The sequence below is a fragment of the Nicotiana tabacum genome, chromosome 4 (genome assembly GCF_000715075.1).
Source record: "Nicotiana tabacum cultivar K326 chromosome 4, ASM71507v2, whole genome shotgun sequence".
Classification (NCBI taxonomy): domain Eukaryota; kingdom Viridiplantae; phylum Streptophyta; class Magnoliopsida; order Solanales; family Solanaceae; genus Nicotiana; species Nicotiana tabacum.
Window position 1 is genome coordinate 149467950 of NC_134083.1, and position 14546 is coordinate 149482495.

General features: G+C 43.1%; 1 protein-coding gene across 1 annotated transcript; it reads left to right on the top strand.

Moving 5' to 3' along the window:
* Nucleotides 1–26: 26 nt before the first annotated feature.
* LOC142180381 (uncharacterized) lies at nucleotides 27–14211 on the top strand (the record flags this gene model as incomplete). The annotated part of the gene is given in 10 exon segments (XM_075252591.1): nucleotides 27–202; nucleotides 473–571; nucleotides 660–950; nucleotides 1042–1155; nucleotides 1310–1339; nucleotides 1692–1781; nucleotides 1858–2124; nucleotides 2209–2322; nucleotides 2529–2655; nucleotides 13930–14211. Coding segments are annotated over 9 exon segments (1184 nt in total), but the record flags the coding sequence as incomplete, so codon positions are not given.
* Between the last annotated feature and the right edge of the window lie 335 nt (nucleotides 14212–14546).

A 14546-nucleotide genomic window follows, 5' to 3' on the forward strand; every position in this document is an offset into this window, starting at 1 on the left:
TGTGACTAATTCGTGTGTGTTTACAGGGAAGAGAGAAGCTGAGAATGAAATTGAGAAGTTAGTGAGTACAAAGAAGCAAAAGAAACATTTGGCCGCAGCACAAGCTGCTGAGAAACAGAAGAGCGATGCAAAGGCTCAGAAGAAGAAGAAGAAACAAGAAACCAGTTCCTGTGACGATAGCTCTCAGCCAGAAGACGAGAAGGTAATACATGCACTGACTGTTTTCGTCTAGCCAAGTTATTGAGTGCAGAATTTTAATTTATATTGTATTGCGTAGTATTAGGGTAGGGTGTCTGTATTTCACCCCTTGGGGTGCGTCCCTTCCCCGGACCCTGCGTAAACGCGGATACTTTGTGTACCGGGCTGCTTTTTTTATTGTATTGTGTAGTATGTCTGTTGAATTCATCTAGATATGTAGTCATATAATTGATAATGTGGGGTCTCATTCTTAGTTCTTTTTATATATATGCAGCTTACTGAAACACTGACACCTCCTAAGAAAGTGACTCTTGCCAAGAATGGAAAATTAGCCAGCCGTTCGGATGATTCAGATTCTTCAGGCGAGGATGAAGTAGTATCTCTTAACTTAGCAGAATCTAGCATATTTTTGATATATTTTGGCCAGTGATGTTACTAACTCTGCTTCTGTTGGTGTATAGGCTCCTTCTAAGAAGGCTGTTGCAACTTCAAGTAAGAATGGTGTTGCTGCTAAGAAGAATGATGATTCGAGTGATGATTCGAGTTCTGAGGAAGATAGCAGTTCTGAAGCCAAGAAACCTCCTGCTAATGTCTCTGCTGCAGCTTCTAAGAAAGACGAGTCGAGTGATGAGTCTAGTTCTGAGGATGATAGCAGCAGCTCTGATGAGGAGGAGGATGTTGTTAAGAAGGCGCCTGCTACTGCCTCAAAAAAGGAAGAATCTAGTGACGAGTCCAGTGATGATGATGATGATGTAAGGGCATATGGAGTTGATGAAATTGGTGCTATATTGATATTTTAATAATGTTACTCCTTGATGCTGTAGTTGATTTTCTTTTTGACAGGAGCCTCCGTCTAAGGTAGTTTCTCAACCAACAAAAGCTCCTCAAGCCGTGAAAAAGAATAGTGACAGCTCCGAAGAAACCGACTCTGATGAAGATGATTCTAATTCGGACAAGGTTTGACCACTTGATATTTGATTTGTGTTATTTTTGTCCTCTTGCTATCGCATGAAATCCTTTATTTACTTAAGTGAGTATTTTACTTGCCTTTTGAGTATCTTCTCATATTTTGCTTGCATTTGCATGTTGTCTGATAATTTTCTTACTTTAGGGAAAGGCTGCTGCTGTATGTAAAAAGAAGGTAGGCTGGCAAAATCTTCATCTTCTACTTTTATTTTTTATTTACTTTGATAAGTCTTCATCATCTTTTTAATTGTATTTCATAATGTTCTACTTGGCAATATAATGAACATTTCCCTTTCGTTCGTGCAATTCAGAAATAAACATCTACGGTAATCAATGTTTTCTTAAAAAAGCTTATTTTTTTGTATAGGTGAAATGACATTACATCCCTTTACTTCTGATATATCATCTTCGACGATGAATCATTCTAACCAACACAAAAATCTATCTCCATTTCTTTGACTTGATGTTAGTAATTTGTTAGCCTCGGTTTACATTCTGTAGTTCATTGCTTTCCCCATCCTTTGCAGGTTCCTTCATCTGCAGGCGGTGATGATGAGAGTAGGGATGATACTTCTGAAGAAAGTGATGAAGAAGAGCCTCAAAAGAAAAAGATCAAGGTCTGGATATGTTTCATTCGTGATATTTTAACTTGTATTTCATTTTAGTTCATTGTCTAACAATTGTGTTTCACAGCCCTCTAGCACTCCAACTGTCTCAAATACTCGAAAGGAGAGTAGTTCTGAGGAAGATGTTCCTGCAGCCAAGATACCTCCTGCTAATGGCTCAGCTGCAGCTTCGAAGAAAGACGAGTCAAGTGATGAGTCTAGTTCTGAGGATGATAGCAGCGCAGAGGAGGAGGAGGATGCCATTAATAAGGCACATGCTGCTGCACCTAAAAATGGTACTGCCGCTACCTCTAAAAAGGAAGAACCCAGCGACGAGTCTAGTTCAGATGATGATGTAAGGGCATATGCTAAGTGATAAATGCAAATATTCCAACTTGTATTTCGTTTTAGTTCATCATTTCACAATTATGTTTCACAGCCCTCTAGCACTCCAGCTGTCTCAAAGAAGGAGAGTAGTTCTGAGGAATCTTCTGATGAAGACGAGTCCTCTGAAGAAGAAGAGGATGAAAAACCATCGAGAACTCCCAAGAAGGTAATATTTTCGTATCTTTTGGGTTGATCAGAATATTCCTTTTTGGCATAACTAGATGATCTGCATCTCTTCCAGCGGGTTTCATAATTAGTTACAACTTCGTTCTTACAATTGGTTGAGCTGCACTATTTATTATGTCTCGTTGCTTTATAAAATTATATTTGCGTTTTGTTTTTTTACTTAAAACTATGTTGTTCATAATGCAGTAAAAGACCCCTATTACTCCTAAAGCTCAAACTCCGGGATCAAAAATAATTTTTGTTGGAAATCTACCCAACTCGGTTGAGGATGGTTCTTTTGAGGGCTCATGTTGAATTTGTCACTGCACAGAAGGTAAGTTATTTTCTCCGTAACAAAGTTGTTAGTCTGATGCATGCTGCCAGATGAAGAAAAAAAAGAATCTTAAAGATGCTAAATCACCACCTGCATTTTCTTGAACCGATAAACAGCTAAGCTCTATCAACTAGTTTGGGTTATTTGTCCGTAAAAATATGGTGTATACGGTCGAAATAGATTTCGGCCTTCCTATGTTCGATTGAGTTCGAATGGTAAGCAACCGGAGTGAGATTTTGGGATGAGTTTCGAAGATGGTACAAACGAGCCTCGAGTTCCAAAGACTGATCGAGGAGTCGGCTCCATGACCAAATCGATCCGCAAGGCAACGTGAGGGTGGTCGGAAATGCGCTACACCCACCCCGAAGGTCGAACTTAAGCCAAAGTCGAGGGCTCGACTCAATAACGAGTTCGAGCCAGTATCGAGCTCGCAGACAAGAGCCGTTACAACCGCACTAAGGGAGAGAATCTTGGCGGGAATCGAGGAAGAGACAATTCATCATGGGTTCTCCATTATATATTTTTTTTATTGTAAATAAAGTAGGATCCCTCTACTATAAAAGGGGGAATCCTTGTAAGCATAAGGCAATCTTACACTCTACAACAAAAGATCATTTCTCATATTGAAAGATACCCTTTTATGCTCGTTTTATTTATCTTATTCATTCTTCTTGCTCACTATTCTCATTCTCATAGTCAAGAACATAAATATTACTATTTCTCTATACAGTTTGTATCAAATTATATCACATATCTTTAGAACCATACTCAAATTTAACTTTATCCGATTTTTCGGGTAAACAGTTTGGCGCCCACCGTGGGGCTAAGGATAACAGTGATTGTTTGATATAAATCAGCAATACACACCAGTTTACAACTTTAAATCAACAATGGCTTTACCTATCGACCACGAAGCAGGCCTTTAAGATGAAACCAACAACTTGGTACCCGGGGCCAGAAGGCCACTTGATGATGGCACTGAAGCTCGAATCGAAGTACCTGAAATTCGAGCCGAAGTACCACTAGATGTCAATTCGCAAGTGGCTCTTGAGGCAAACCAACGTTCCGAACCGGAAAAAAGCATTCAGGGCGGTACTCAATCTGTAGCTCGAGACACCCATAACATGGAGGAAATCGGAGTCAGCTTACGTATGATCTTCGATATGTTACAAGCCCAACAAGTAGCGATAGCTCAATTGCAGAGCCAAACTCATATACAAAGCAGGCCAGATCCCAATCCGCTTCGAGAAATCACCCCCAGAACGGAGCCCGCCATAGTGAAGTCAAACGAGCAAGAATCGGGGACCACTCCCGAAATTACTAAATTGCTCGAGGAACTCACAAAACGAGTCAAAGCCAACGACAAGAGAGTGGAAACATACAATGCCAGGGTCGATCAGATCTCGGGAGCTCCACCAATGATAAAAGGGCTGGATTCGAAAAAATCCATACAAAAGCCTTTTCCCTCGAGTGCGGCCCCAAAACCAATCCCCAAAAAATTCCGTATGCCCGAAATTCCCAAATATAATGGTACGACCGATCCCAATGAATACGTCACCTCTTACACATGTACCATCACGGGTAACGATTTAGAGGACGATGAGATCGAATCTGTATTGTTGATAAAGTTCGGGGAGACCCTCTCGAAGGGAGCGATGATTTGGTATCACAATCTACTGCCGAATTCCATCGATTCTTTTGACATGTTAGCAGATTCGTTCGTAAAGGAACATGCTGGTGCCATAAAGGTTGCAACAAGGAAATCAGACCTCTTCAAAGTAAAGCAAAGGGGTAATGAAATGCTGAGGGAATTCGTATCCTGATTTCAAATGGAACGCATGGAATCGCCATCGGTCACAGACGATTGGGCCATCCAAGCTTTCACCCAAGGGTTGAACGAGCAAAGTTCAATAGCATCACGTCGGCTGAAGCAAAATTTGATCGAGTGTCCAGCAATAACTTGGGCGGATATGCACAACTGATATCAATCGAAATTTAGGGTCGAAGATGACCAGTTGGGAGCTCCGTCTGGATCCATGCATCAGAACAGGACAGCTATTAAAAACCAAAGGGAGATCGACAGAGAATAAAGGTCGAACAGAGACCGATATCAACCGTACGTCGCAGATCATATGAACAACGGTTCAACACGCAATACCGCTCGGAACAATCGAAGGAGTGATCGGGGGCAAAATTCTCGGGGGCTTATGAGCAAGAGTGGCTTTGATAAATATGCCGATCCTATGGAGGCACCTCGGCTATCGGAGTACAATTTCAGCGTCGATGCATCGGGCATTGTATCGGCGATCGGAAGAATCAAAGATACTAGGTGGCCCAGACCCATGCAAACCGACCCTTCCCAAAGGAACCCGAATTCGATGTGCAAGTATCATGGTACGCATGGCCACAGGACTGAGGAATGCAGACAATTGAGAGAAGAGGTAGCCCGCCTATTCAATGAGGGCCACCTTCGAGAGTTGCTTAGTGACCGAGCTAAGAATCACTTCAGAGAAAGGGACGCCGGCAAAAGAGATAAACAGGAGGAACCCCTGCATATCATTCACATGATCATCGGTGGGATCGATATTCCACAGGAACCCGTTCTCAAATACGGCAAGATACCAGCCACAGGGGAAAAACGAACCCGAGGTTATGCACCCGAGGGCACTTTATCATTCAGAATCGAAGAAGTCGAAGGCATCTCTCACCCTCACAACGACGCTCTGGTAATTTCGATCCTATTAAATAAAATTCAAATTAAGCGCATCTTAGTGGATCCAGGTAGCTCTGCAAATATCATCTGATCTTGGGTAGTGGAGGAGCTCGATTTACAGAATCAAGTCGTGCCCGCAGCTCGGGTCTTAAACGGCTTCAATATGGCCAGTGAAACAACTAAAGGGGAAATTATCCTGCCCATAAATGTGGCTGGAACCGTCCAAAACACCAAGTTCCACGTAATCGAAGGCGATATGAGGTACAATGCCCTACTTGGAAGACCATGGATCCACAATATGAGGGCAGTAACTTCGACTCTATACCAAGTAATGAAATTTCATACGTCGGACGGCATGAAGTCAATGTACGGGGAGCAACATGCTGCGAAGGAGATGTTTGCGGTTGATGAGATAACATCAATACCAACGTCGTCAGCCTCGGAAAGGTCGAGCATAAAAACTAGGCGAGGAACCAAATAGCAATCACAGCAACCGGTCTCGACCGAATCGGTGAAACAGGAAATAGATGAAAACGAGAAAGAATTTCCGACACCTCGAGCTCTCATCGTCCCCGACGCCACCAAGTCGACGATCGAAGAACTGGAGCAGGTTATATTAATCGAACATCTGCCCGAGAAAAAGGTATACCTGGGTACGAGGTTGACCCCCGAACTCAGAGAAAAACTCATTCAATTTCTTATTAATAACATATATTGTTTTGCTTGGTCCCATTTAGACATGGCGGGGATCCCACCATCGATAACAACGCACCAGCTGAGCTTGGACCCTAGATTCAAACCGGTGAAGCAAAAATGAAGACCCCAATCCGAGGTGAAACACGCATTTGTAAGAAATGAGGTAACTAAACTTCTCAAAATAGGGTCAATTCGAGAAGTGAAATATCCCAAATGGTTGGCCAATGTGGTTGTAGTCCCTAAGAAAGGGAACAAACTTAGAATGTGTATAGATTATAAAGATCTAAACAAAGCATGCCCCAAAGATTCCTTTCCACTGCCTAGCATCGATCGCTTGATCGACGCCACGACCGGCTATGAGATCCTCACTTTTCTCGACGCCTACTTCGGGTATAATCAAATTAGCATGGACCCGGAGGACTAAGAAAAAACTTCGTTTGTCACTAAGTATGGAACCTATTGTTATAATATAATGTCGTTCGGGCTAAAAAATGCAGGGGCTACGTACCAACGCCTAGTGAATAAAATGTTCGAAGAACAAATAGGTAAATCAATGGAAGTTTACATTGATGACATGCTAGTTAAGTCCCTGCACGCAGAGGACCATTTGGCTCATTTGCAAGAAACGTTCAAAATTCTAAGGAAATGCAACATGAAGCTCAACCCCGAAAGATGTGCTTTCGGGGTCGGATCGGGAAAGTTTCTCGGCTTCATGGTGTCGGATAAGGGGATCGATATCAACCCCGACAAAATCAAAGCCACCGAAGACATCACCGTCGTGGATAGTGTGAAAGCAGTGCAAAGGCTGACCTAACGGATAGCTGCCTTAGGCCGATTCATTTCAAGGTCGTCAGATCGAAGCTACAGATTCTTCTCTCTACTCAGAAAGAAGAACGATTCCGCCTGGACCCCGGAATGCCAATAGGCACTAGAACAACTGAAGCGGTACCTATCGAGCCCACCATTACTTCACATTCCGAAGGCAGATGAGAAGCTTTACCTATACTTGGCAGTATCAGAAATCGTTGTGAGTGGTGTCCTAGTTTGAGAAGAGCAAGGTATGCAGTTTCCTGTTTATTATGTAAGTCGGACCTTAGGAGAGGCAGAGATTAGATACCCATACTTAGAGAAACTGGCGCTTGCATTGATAAACGCCTCTAGAAAGTTAAGACCATACTTTCAATGTCACCCCGTATGCGTTTTAACCACTTACCCACTTCAAAACATTTTGCACAAGCCCGAGCTATCGGGCCGACTGGCCAAATGGGCCGTCGAGCTCGGTGGGTACGATATTGAATATCAGCCTCGGACGGCCATCAAGTCCCAAATTCTAGCCGACTTCGTGGCCGACTTCACAACAACCCTTGTACCCGAAGTTGAAAAGGAACTCTTGTTAAAATTAGGTACATCGACGGGGGTTTGGACCCTCTACAAGGATGGTGCTTCAAATGTGAAGGGTTCCGGGCTTGGCATCGTACTAAAACCTCCCACATGTGGCATTATTAGGCAATCCATCAAAACTACTAGATTAACTAACAATGAGGCCGAGTACGAGGCCATGATTGCAGGTCTCGAGCTAGTTAAAAGCTTGGGAGCAGAAGTCATCGAAGCCAAATGTGACTCTTTGTTAGTAGTAAACCAAGTGAACAAAACTTTCGAGGTTCGAGAAGAAAGGATGCAGAGGTATTAGGACAAACTACAGATAACTCTACACCGTTTCAAAGAATGGACCCTACAACATGTACCTCGAGAACAAAATAGTGAGGTCGACGCACTCGCAAATTTGGGGTCATCGGTCGAAGAGGATAAGATCGACTCGGGACTGTCGTTCGACTCTCGAAATCTATAATCGAGGATAGGAACGCCGAAATAAATTCCACAAGCTTAACCTGGAATTAGAGGAACAAGTACATTGAATACTTAAAAAATGGAAAACTCCCATCAGACTCTAAAGAATCTAGAGTTCTACGAACCAAAGCTGCTCGATTCACGTTGGTTGAAGATGGAACGTTGTACAGAAGGACGTTCGACGGACCACTGGCAGTGTGCTTAGGGCCAGGGGACACCGATTATGTTTTACGGGAGGTCCATGAAGGCACTTGTGGAAACCACTCCGGCGCCGAATCACTAATTCGCAAAATCATCAGAGCAGGATACTACTGGGATAGCATGGAAAAGGGCACTAAGGAGTTCATTCGAAGATGCGATAAATGTAGTTTGCACAATGATCCATCAACCAGGAGAGCAGCTTCATTCAGTTATCTCTCCATGGCCATTTATGAAATGGGGAATGGATATCGTCGGCCCTCTACCATCGGCCCCAGGTAAAGCTAAATTCATTTTGTTTATGACTGACTATTTCACTAAATGGGTTGAAGCACAGGCGTTCGAAAAGGTAAGAGAGAAAGAGGTTATAGATTTCATCTGGGATCACATCGTGTGTAGATTTGGTATACCAGCAGAAATAGCATGTGACAATGGTAAGCAATTTATCGGCGGTAAAGTGACAAAAAATTTCTCAAAGACCATAAAATAAAAAGGATACTATCAACACCATATCATCCTAGTGGGAATGGATAGGCCGAATTAACGAACAAAACTATCATCCAAAACATGATTGAACGAAGCTAAAGGAAAGTGGAGAGAAATTTTGCCCGAAGTCCTTTAGGCATATCGGACAACATCTAAATCCAGTACAAGAGCAACTCCATTTTCCCTAGTATATGGCTCCGAAGCCTTAATTCCGGTCGAAGTCGGGGAGCCAAGTGCAAGGTTTCTACATGCATCGAACTACGAGGCAATGAATACTAGCCTCGAATTATTAGACGAAAAACGAGAAGCGACACTGGTTTGAATGGCTGCACAAAAACAACGAATCGAGAGGTACTACAACAGAAGAACCAATCTCTGCAATTTCAAGACCGGGGACTTGGTCCTAAGGAAGGTCACTGTCAACACTCGAGATCCTAATGAAGGGAAGCTCGGCCCAAATTGGGAAGGACCCTATCGAGTCCTCGATATAGTCGGGAAAGGGTCTTATAAACTTGGGGAAATGGATGGAAAACCACTACCAAACAATTGGAACATATCGCTTCTCAAACGATATTACTATTAAGGTATGATTTTCTCCTCTCTATCATCTATATACGTTCATTGGGCGCTAACTCATTACAGGAATTTGACTAAAAACATCAAGACCTCCGGTTTCAAAGCACGCGTTGTACTCTTTTTCCCCTTAGTTCGGTTTTTATCCCAAATGGTTTTTTTCCGGCAAGGTTTTTAACAAGGAAACAATTATGTGCTACCCGAGGACAAAACCAGCAGTATTCGAGGCTCCTTCGTAATCAACCTCGAATACTGGGGGGGCTACCAATCGAGTAAATCAAGTTCGGCACAAGAAAGTTGTTTTCATATCTAATTCTTGTCGAACAGGGTCTTGATAGAGATAAGTGTAAGGGCCAAATGGTCAAAACGAACCATGCCCACGTAGTTTTGCTCGAACCCTGGCATAAGATACAAACACATGTATAATGACATAAAGGAGAGCTTCTAATTTCAGATATCTCACACTTTGAAAAGATTTTCCTGCTTCATGATTCAAACAGGATATTTCGAGTTCGAAACAATCACTCACTCAATTATTAAAGCCTAAGGGCTATCTTGCTTCAAGTTCGAGCAATCACTCACTCGATCATAAAAAGCCTATGGGCTAAGATATTTTGAGTTCGAGTTCGAAACAATCACTTACTCAATTATTTAAGCCTAAGGGCTATCCTACCTCGAGTTCGAGCAATCACTCACTCGATCATAAAAAGCCTACGGGCTAAGATATTTTGAGTTCGTGTTTGAAAAAATCACTCACTCAATTATTAAAGCCTAAGGGCTATCTTACTTCTAGTTCGAGCAATCACTCACTCGATCATAAAAGGTCTACGGACTAAGATATTTTGAGTTCGAGTTCGAAACAATCTCTCACTCGGCTATAAAAGCTAAGAAGACCTAATTCGATGGAATCGCATATAAAAGCATTCGCAAGGCATGAACGAAAGCTTCACAAGGCAAGAAAGACGAAACAAGTCAGTAAAAGAAAAAGATATATGTATAAATATACAAAGATTATTTACATGAATAAAAGCGACATAAAAGCTAAGGGCTAAGTTGTTGGGTTGTCATCAAGAGCGGTCTCTTCTCCACCGGGCTCCCCTTCGTCATCGGACCCACCCTTGCTATCGTCATCATCATCGCCATCGGAAACTAAGGCTTCAGCATCAGCTTCGAGTTCTTTGGACTTTTTTATCTCTTCGGCAAGATCGAAACCTCGAGCGTGTATCTCCTCAAGGGTCTCCCTCCGAGATCGACACTTAGCAAGTTCGGCAACCCAATGTGCTCAAGTGTCGGCAGCATCCGCTGCCTTTCTTGCCTCCGTTTGAGCAGCCTCGGCATCGGCCCGATAAACAGCAATAGACTTGTCTGCCATGACTTTCGATGATTCGACCTCCGCCTTGGCCTCAGCAAGCCTTGCTTCAAGCTCCCCGATCCTCTTAGCCTGAGCCGAGCCTTTTTGCTTAACGTTTCAAAGCTGAACATCGGCCGATAATAATTTGGCCAAGATAGTTTCCTTTTCTGCAGCCAGACGGTCGATAGTCTCCTTCCACCGATCATATTCGGCTTTGATTTGATCAACTTCTTCCCGAAGCAATCCAATCTTTTCCACTTTTTGCTGCAGCTGAGATAACGAAGGGTCAGCTTCCACAGTTTGATCAAACCCATACTCTAACAGAACAAGGCTCACCTGCTTATCTAGTTCGGCCTCTTCCTCTCGAGCCTTAGCCAAATCTTCTTGGAGGTCCTTTATAACCTCATCCTTTTGGCCGCAGAGAAGCCTCAAAGCATCTCTCTCCCCCGAGACTTTCTGAAGCTCGATCTCACACTGGCTGAGGTCAGCTCGAAACTTGCTAATGGCCTACACAGAAGGAAAAAAAAACACTAGTCATGTTTAGAAAAGAACGAAGAAACCAAGCTTAGTAAAGTCATTACCCGAGAAATGAAACGTTGGGCCTCTTCTAGGAAAAAAGAAGCGTTATCGATATCGGAGGCATCATCGACTCCAACGAAGCAATCCCGAAAAGGATCCCCTGCACTAGAGCCTCTGCCCATATCGGGGGTCTTCAATTCTCAAGCTTCTTTTAGTGCCTCCTCAGAGAAGGTCGGAAGAGAAGGCAAACGACCCACTATCATGGTACCGAGCGAATCGCTCGGGGCACTCTTATCGAGGATCGGGGTATTGAAACCGGCCCCGACCGGTGTGGCTATCATCGGCTCAGAAGATCTGGTGATCTCGATAGCTTTTGCAGATCGAACCACCAAAGCCGAAGCATTTTCTTCTTCTTCTTCTTCCCTCAGTCGTTGGACCGAGTCCATCAAAAGAGTGATTGCTTTCCTCTTCACTCTTCGAATTTTGGGCTTGGGTTCCTTAGACTGAGAGGCAGCCTTTCGCTTTTTATCTTTCCCCGGTTTCGGGACCGGGGACTTGGTTCTTTCCTCACCACTCGGAGGCCTCAAAACGGCATCCTTGGTTACGCCTGCATGAAAGAAAGTCAGTAACGAATGGAGCATAAAAAGTGTTTCGAAAAACATAAGAAGAGACCCTTACCGTGATTCTTGGCCTCCCACCTGCCTTTCGCCAAATCACGCCAAGCGCGTTCGGCATAAGAGGAAGTCGAGGCTAACTTCCGAACCCAATCCTAGAGGTCGGGCACCGCTTGTGGCATCCAAGGGGCGGCTGTATATCGGAGGAAGATATCAGGTAAAATCAAAGAAAGATACAAAAAGCAACGCCTTATGAAAATCACTTACGGTCGAAATTCCACTCCTCGGGGAACGGCAGCTTCTCTTCCGGGATAAGGTCACGGGTCCTCACCGAATATAGCAGCCCATCCAACCCTGATCCTTGTCTTCGTCGATGCTCGACATTAAAGCTTTCGATGCCCGACGATGGAGCATGATTAGACCTCGAAAGATTTGAGGCCGATATAATCATATAAGGTGATTTAGGGTAAAATCCAGCCCCCCGGCCTTGTTAGAGAAGAAGCGAAGTAAGATTACTATGCGCCATAGAGAAGGATGAATTTGACCGATGGTGTCCTGATATCTTTTGAAAAAATCGATGATCATTGGGTCGACGGGACCCAACGTGAAAGGGTAAGTATAAACATTTAAAAACCCCTTCACATGAGTGGTAATGCTCTCTTCGGAAGAGGGGATTTGCAACATAACCTCGGGACCCCAGTTGCAGTCTTTCCTCACAGCCTCGAGATGGCCCACTGTTATCGAGCACATGTACATCGACACATGCTCACATCGGCCCGGAACCGACGAAGGATTTTCGACTTTAAAATAGATTTTCAAAGTGCACGGGCCGGGAACATACTCGTAGGGAGGCGGCTCCACCGGCGCCTTGTCGCCGGACGGCCGTGATGAGGAAGCTTTCTCCTTTTGAGGCACAGCTTTCGAAGTTTTGGCCATTGATATGAGAGAAAGAAAGGCAAAGCAAGATGAAAAGTTGATGATGCCAAACGCTGGTGTAGATGGCTCTGCGAGCGGCGAAATAAAGAGAGAGAGAGTAAGAAAATTTGGAAGAGTGAAGACGTAAAAGTGGTAAATGTTAGATGGAGGGGTTATTTATAGGCTTACATTGTGGCGGTCCAGTATCAGTTGTGGCTGACCACTGTCCGACATGCATTAAATACCTTGAAAGACTAAATCGATGGGACAGCTATCACATACGTCATGATCAAGCCCTGTGAAAACGTCAGCTTATAACTCAATCGAACCGTCGAAAATCATATTGATTCTCACCACATCCTTCTTGAGAAACGAGGGGACTATCTATATATGGTCAAAATAGATTTCGGCCTTCCTACGTTCGATCGAGTTCGAATGGTAAGCAACCGGAGTAGGATTTTGGGATGAGTTCTGAAGACAGTACAAACGAGCCTCGAGTTCCAAAGACTGATCGAGGAGTCGGCTCGATACTATTATCGAGCCCATGACCAAATCGATCCGCAAGGCAACGTGAGGGTGGGGGGAAATGCGCTACACCCACCTCGAAGGTCGAATTCAAGCCAAAGCCGAGGGCTCGACCCAATAACGAGTTTGAGCCAGTATCGAGCTCGCAGACAAGAGCCGTTACAACCGCACTACGGGAGAGAATCTTGGCGGGAATCGAGTAAGAGTCAATTCATTATGAGTTCTCCACTATATATTTTTTTATTGTAAGTAAAGTAGGATCCCTCTACTATAAAAGGGGGAATCCTTGTAAGCATAAGGCATTCTCACACTCTGTAACAATAGATCATTTCTCATATTGAAAGATATCCCCTTGTGCTCGTTTTACTTTATCATATTCATTCTTCTTGCTTACTATTCTCATTCTCATAGTCAAGAACATAGATATTACTATTTCTCTATATGGTTTGTATCAAATTATATCACATATCTTTAGAACCATACTCAAATTTAACTTTATCCGATTTTTCGGGTAAACACATGGATAATTGCATTCTATTAATTGATGCAATTTGGTTCTTCGCTTGTATTTTGTTTTTGCATTCAGTTCTAGCAAATTCTGTTCACTTTGTTAGTTTTACTTTGTTGCTCTTGATGTTTCTCTGAACGAGTGTACGATGATGTGATTATCTACTTGTACGGATAATATGCAATGTTGCTTCTTGATGCCCGATAGTTACTCAGTTTTGCTACTGATATCTTATTATACATGATCCATCTGAAAGTTCAAAATATATTCTTCCAGAGTGTTATACTCGCTTATTTTTCTCCTTTTGGTTTTCTGGCCCATCTTGTAGGATCTTGGTGATGCAGCGTGATTGCTATTAATGGCTAAAGCTTACGGGTTGTTCAGGATATGACAAACTAATGTTGTTGTTTTTGTGTTCTTGAAAGCAATAACAACTAGCTTTTTTGGATGTGGTGTCTAGTAGCATACTATATCTGTTTATATTTTTACAGACTTATTTTTATGACTCAAGACTGGCTCTTGGATGCTTGTTTTTGTAGATGACATGGGTTTCATACTGAACTTTACAGGCCTATGTTATCTTATATATGAAAAGCTTGTTCTAACTGAAGTTATATATGAACACCTTTTTGACAATATTTTGTAAAGTTTTCAGCTTCACCCTCAACTTTCATCGATACATCTTTTTTCCCATTATCTAGTTTTCTAGCACTCGAATAATATAAGATCACATAAGTATGACTTCTGCCTCTCCAATTTCTCATAGCTCGCACCTCGTCATTCGTCAACACCCTTCAGGTCAGCCAATCTATTGCTATCAACATAAGGCTTCAATTCCTCATCAAGATCCCAATTTTGTGGGTTCCCCATATTGATTGTTTTTCAAAGCAGTCATCATCTCACCTACAATAATACTCAAGGGCCTGAGATTGTTTAAATGGGCAA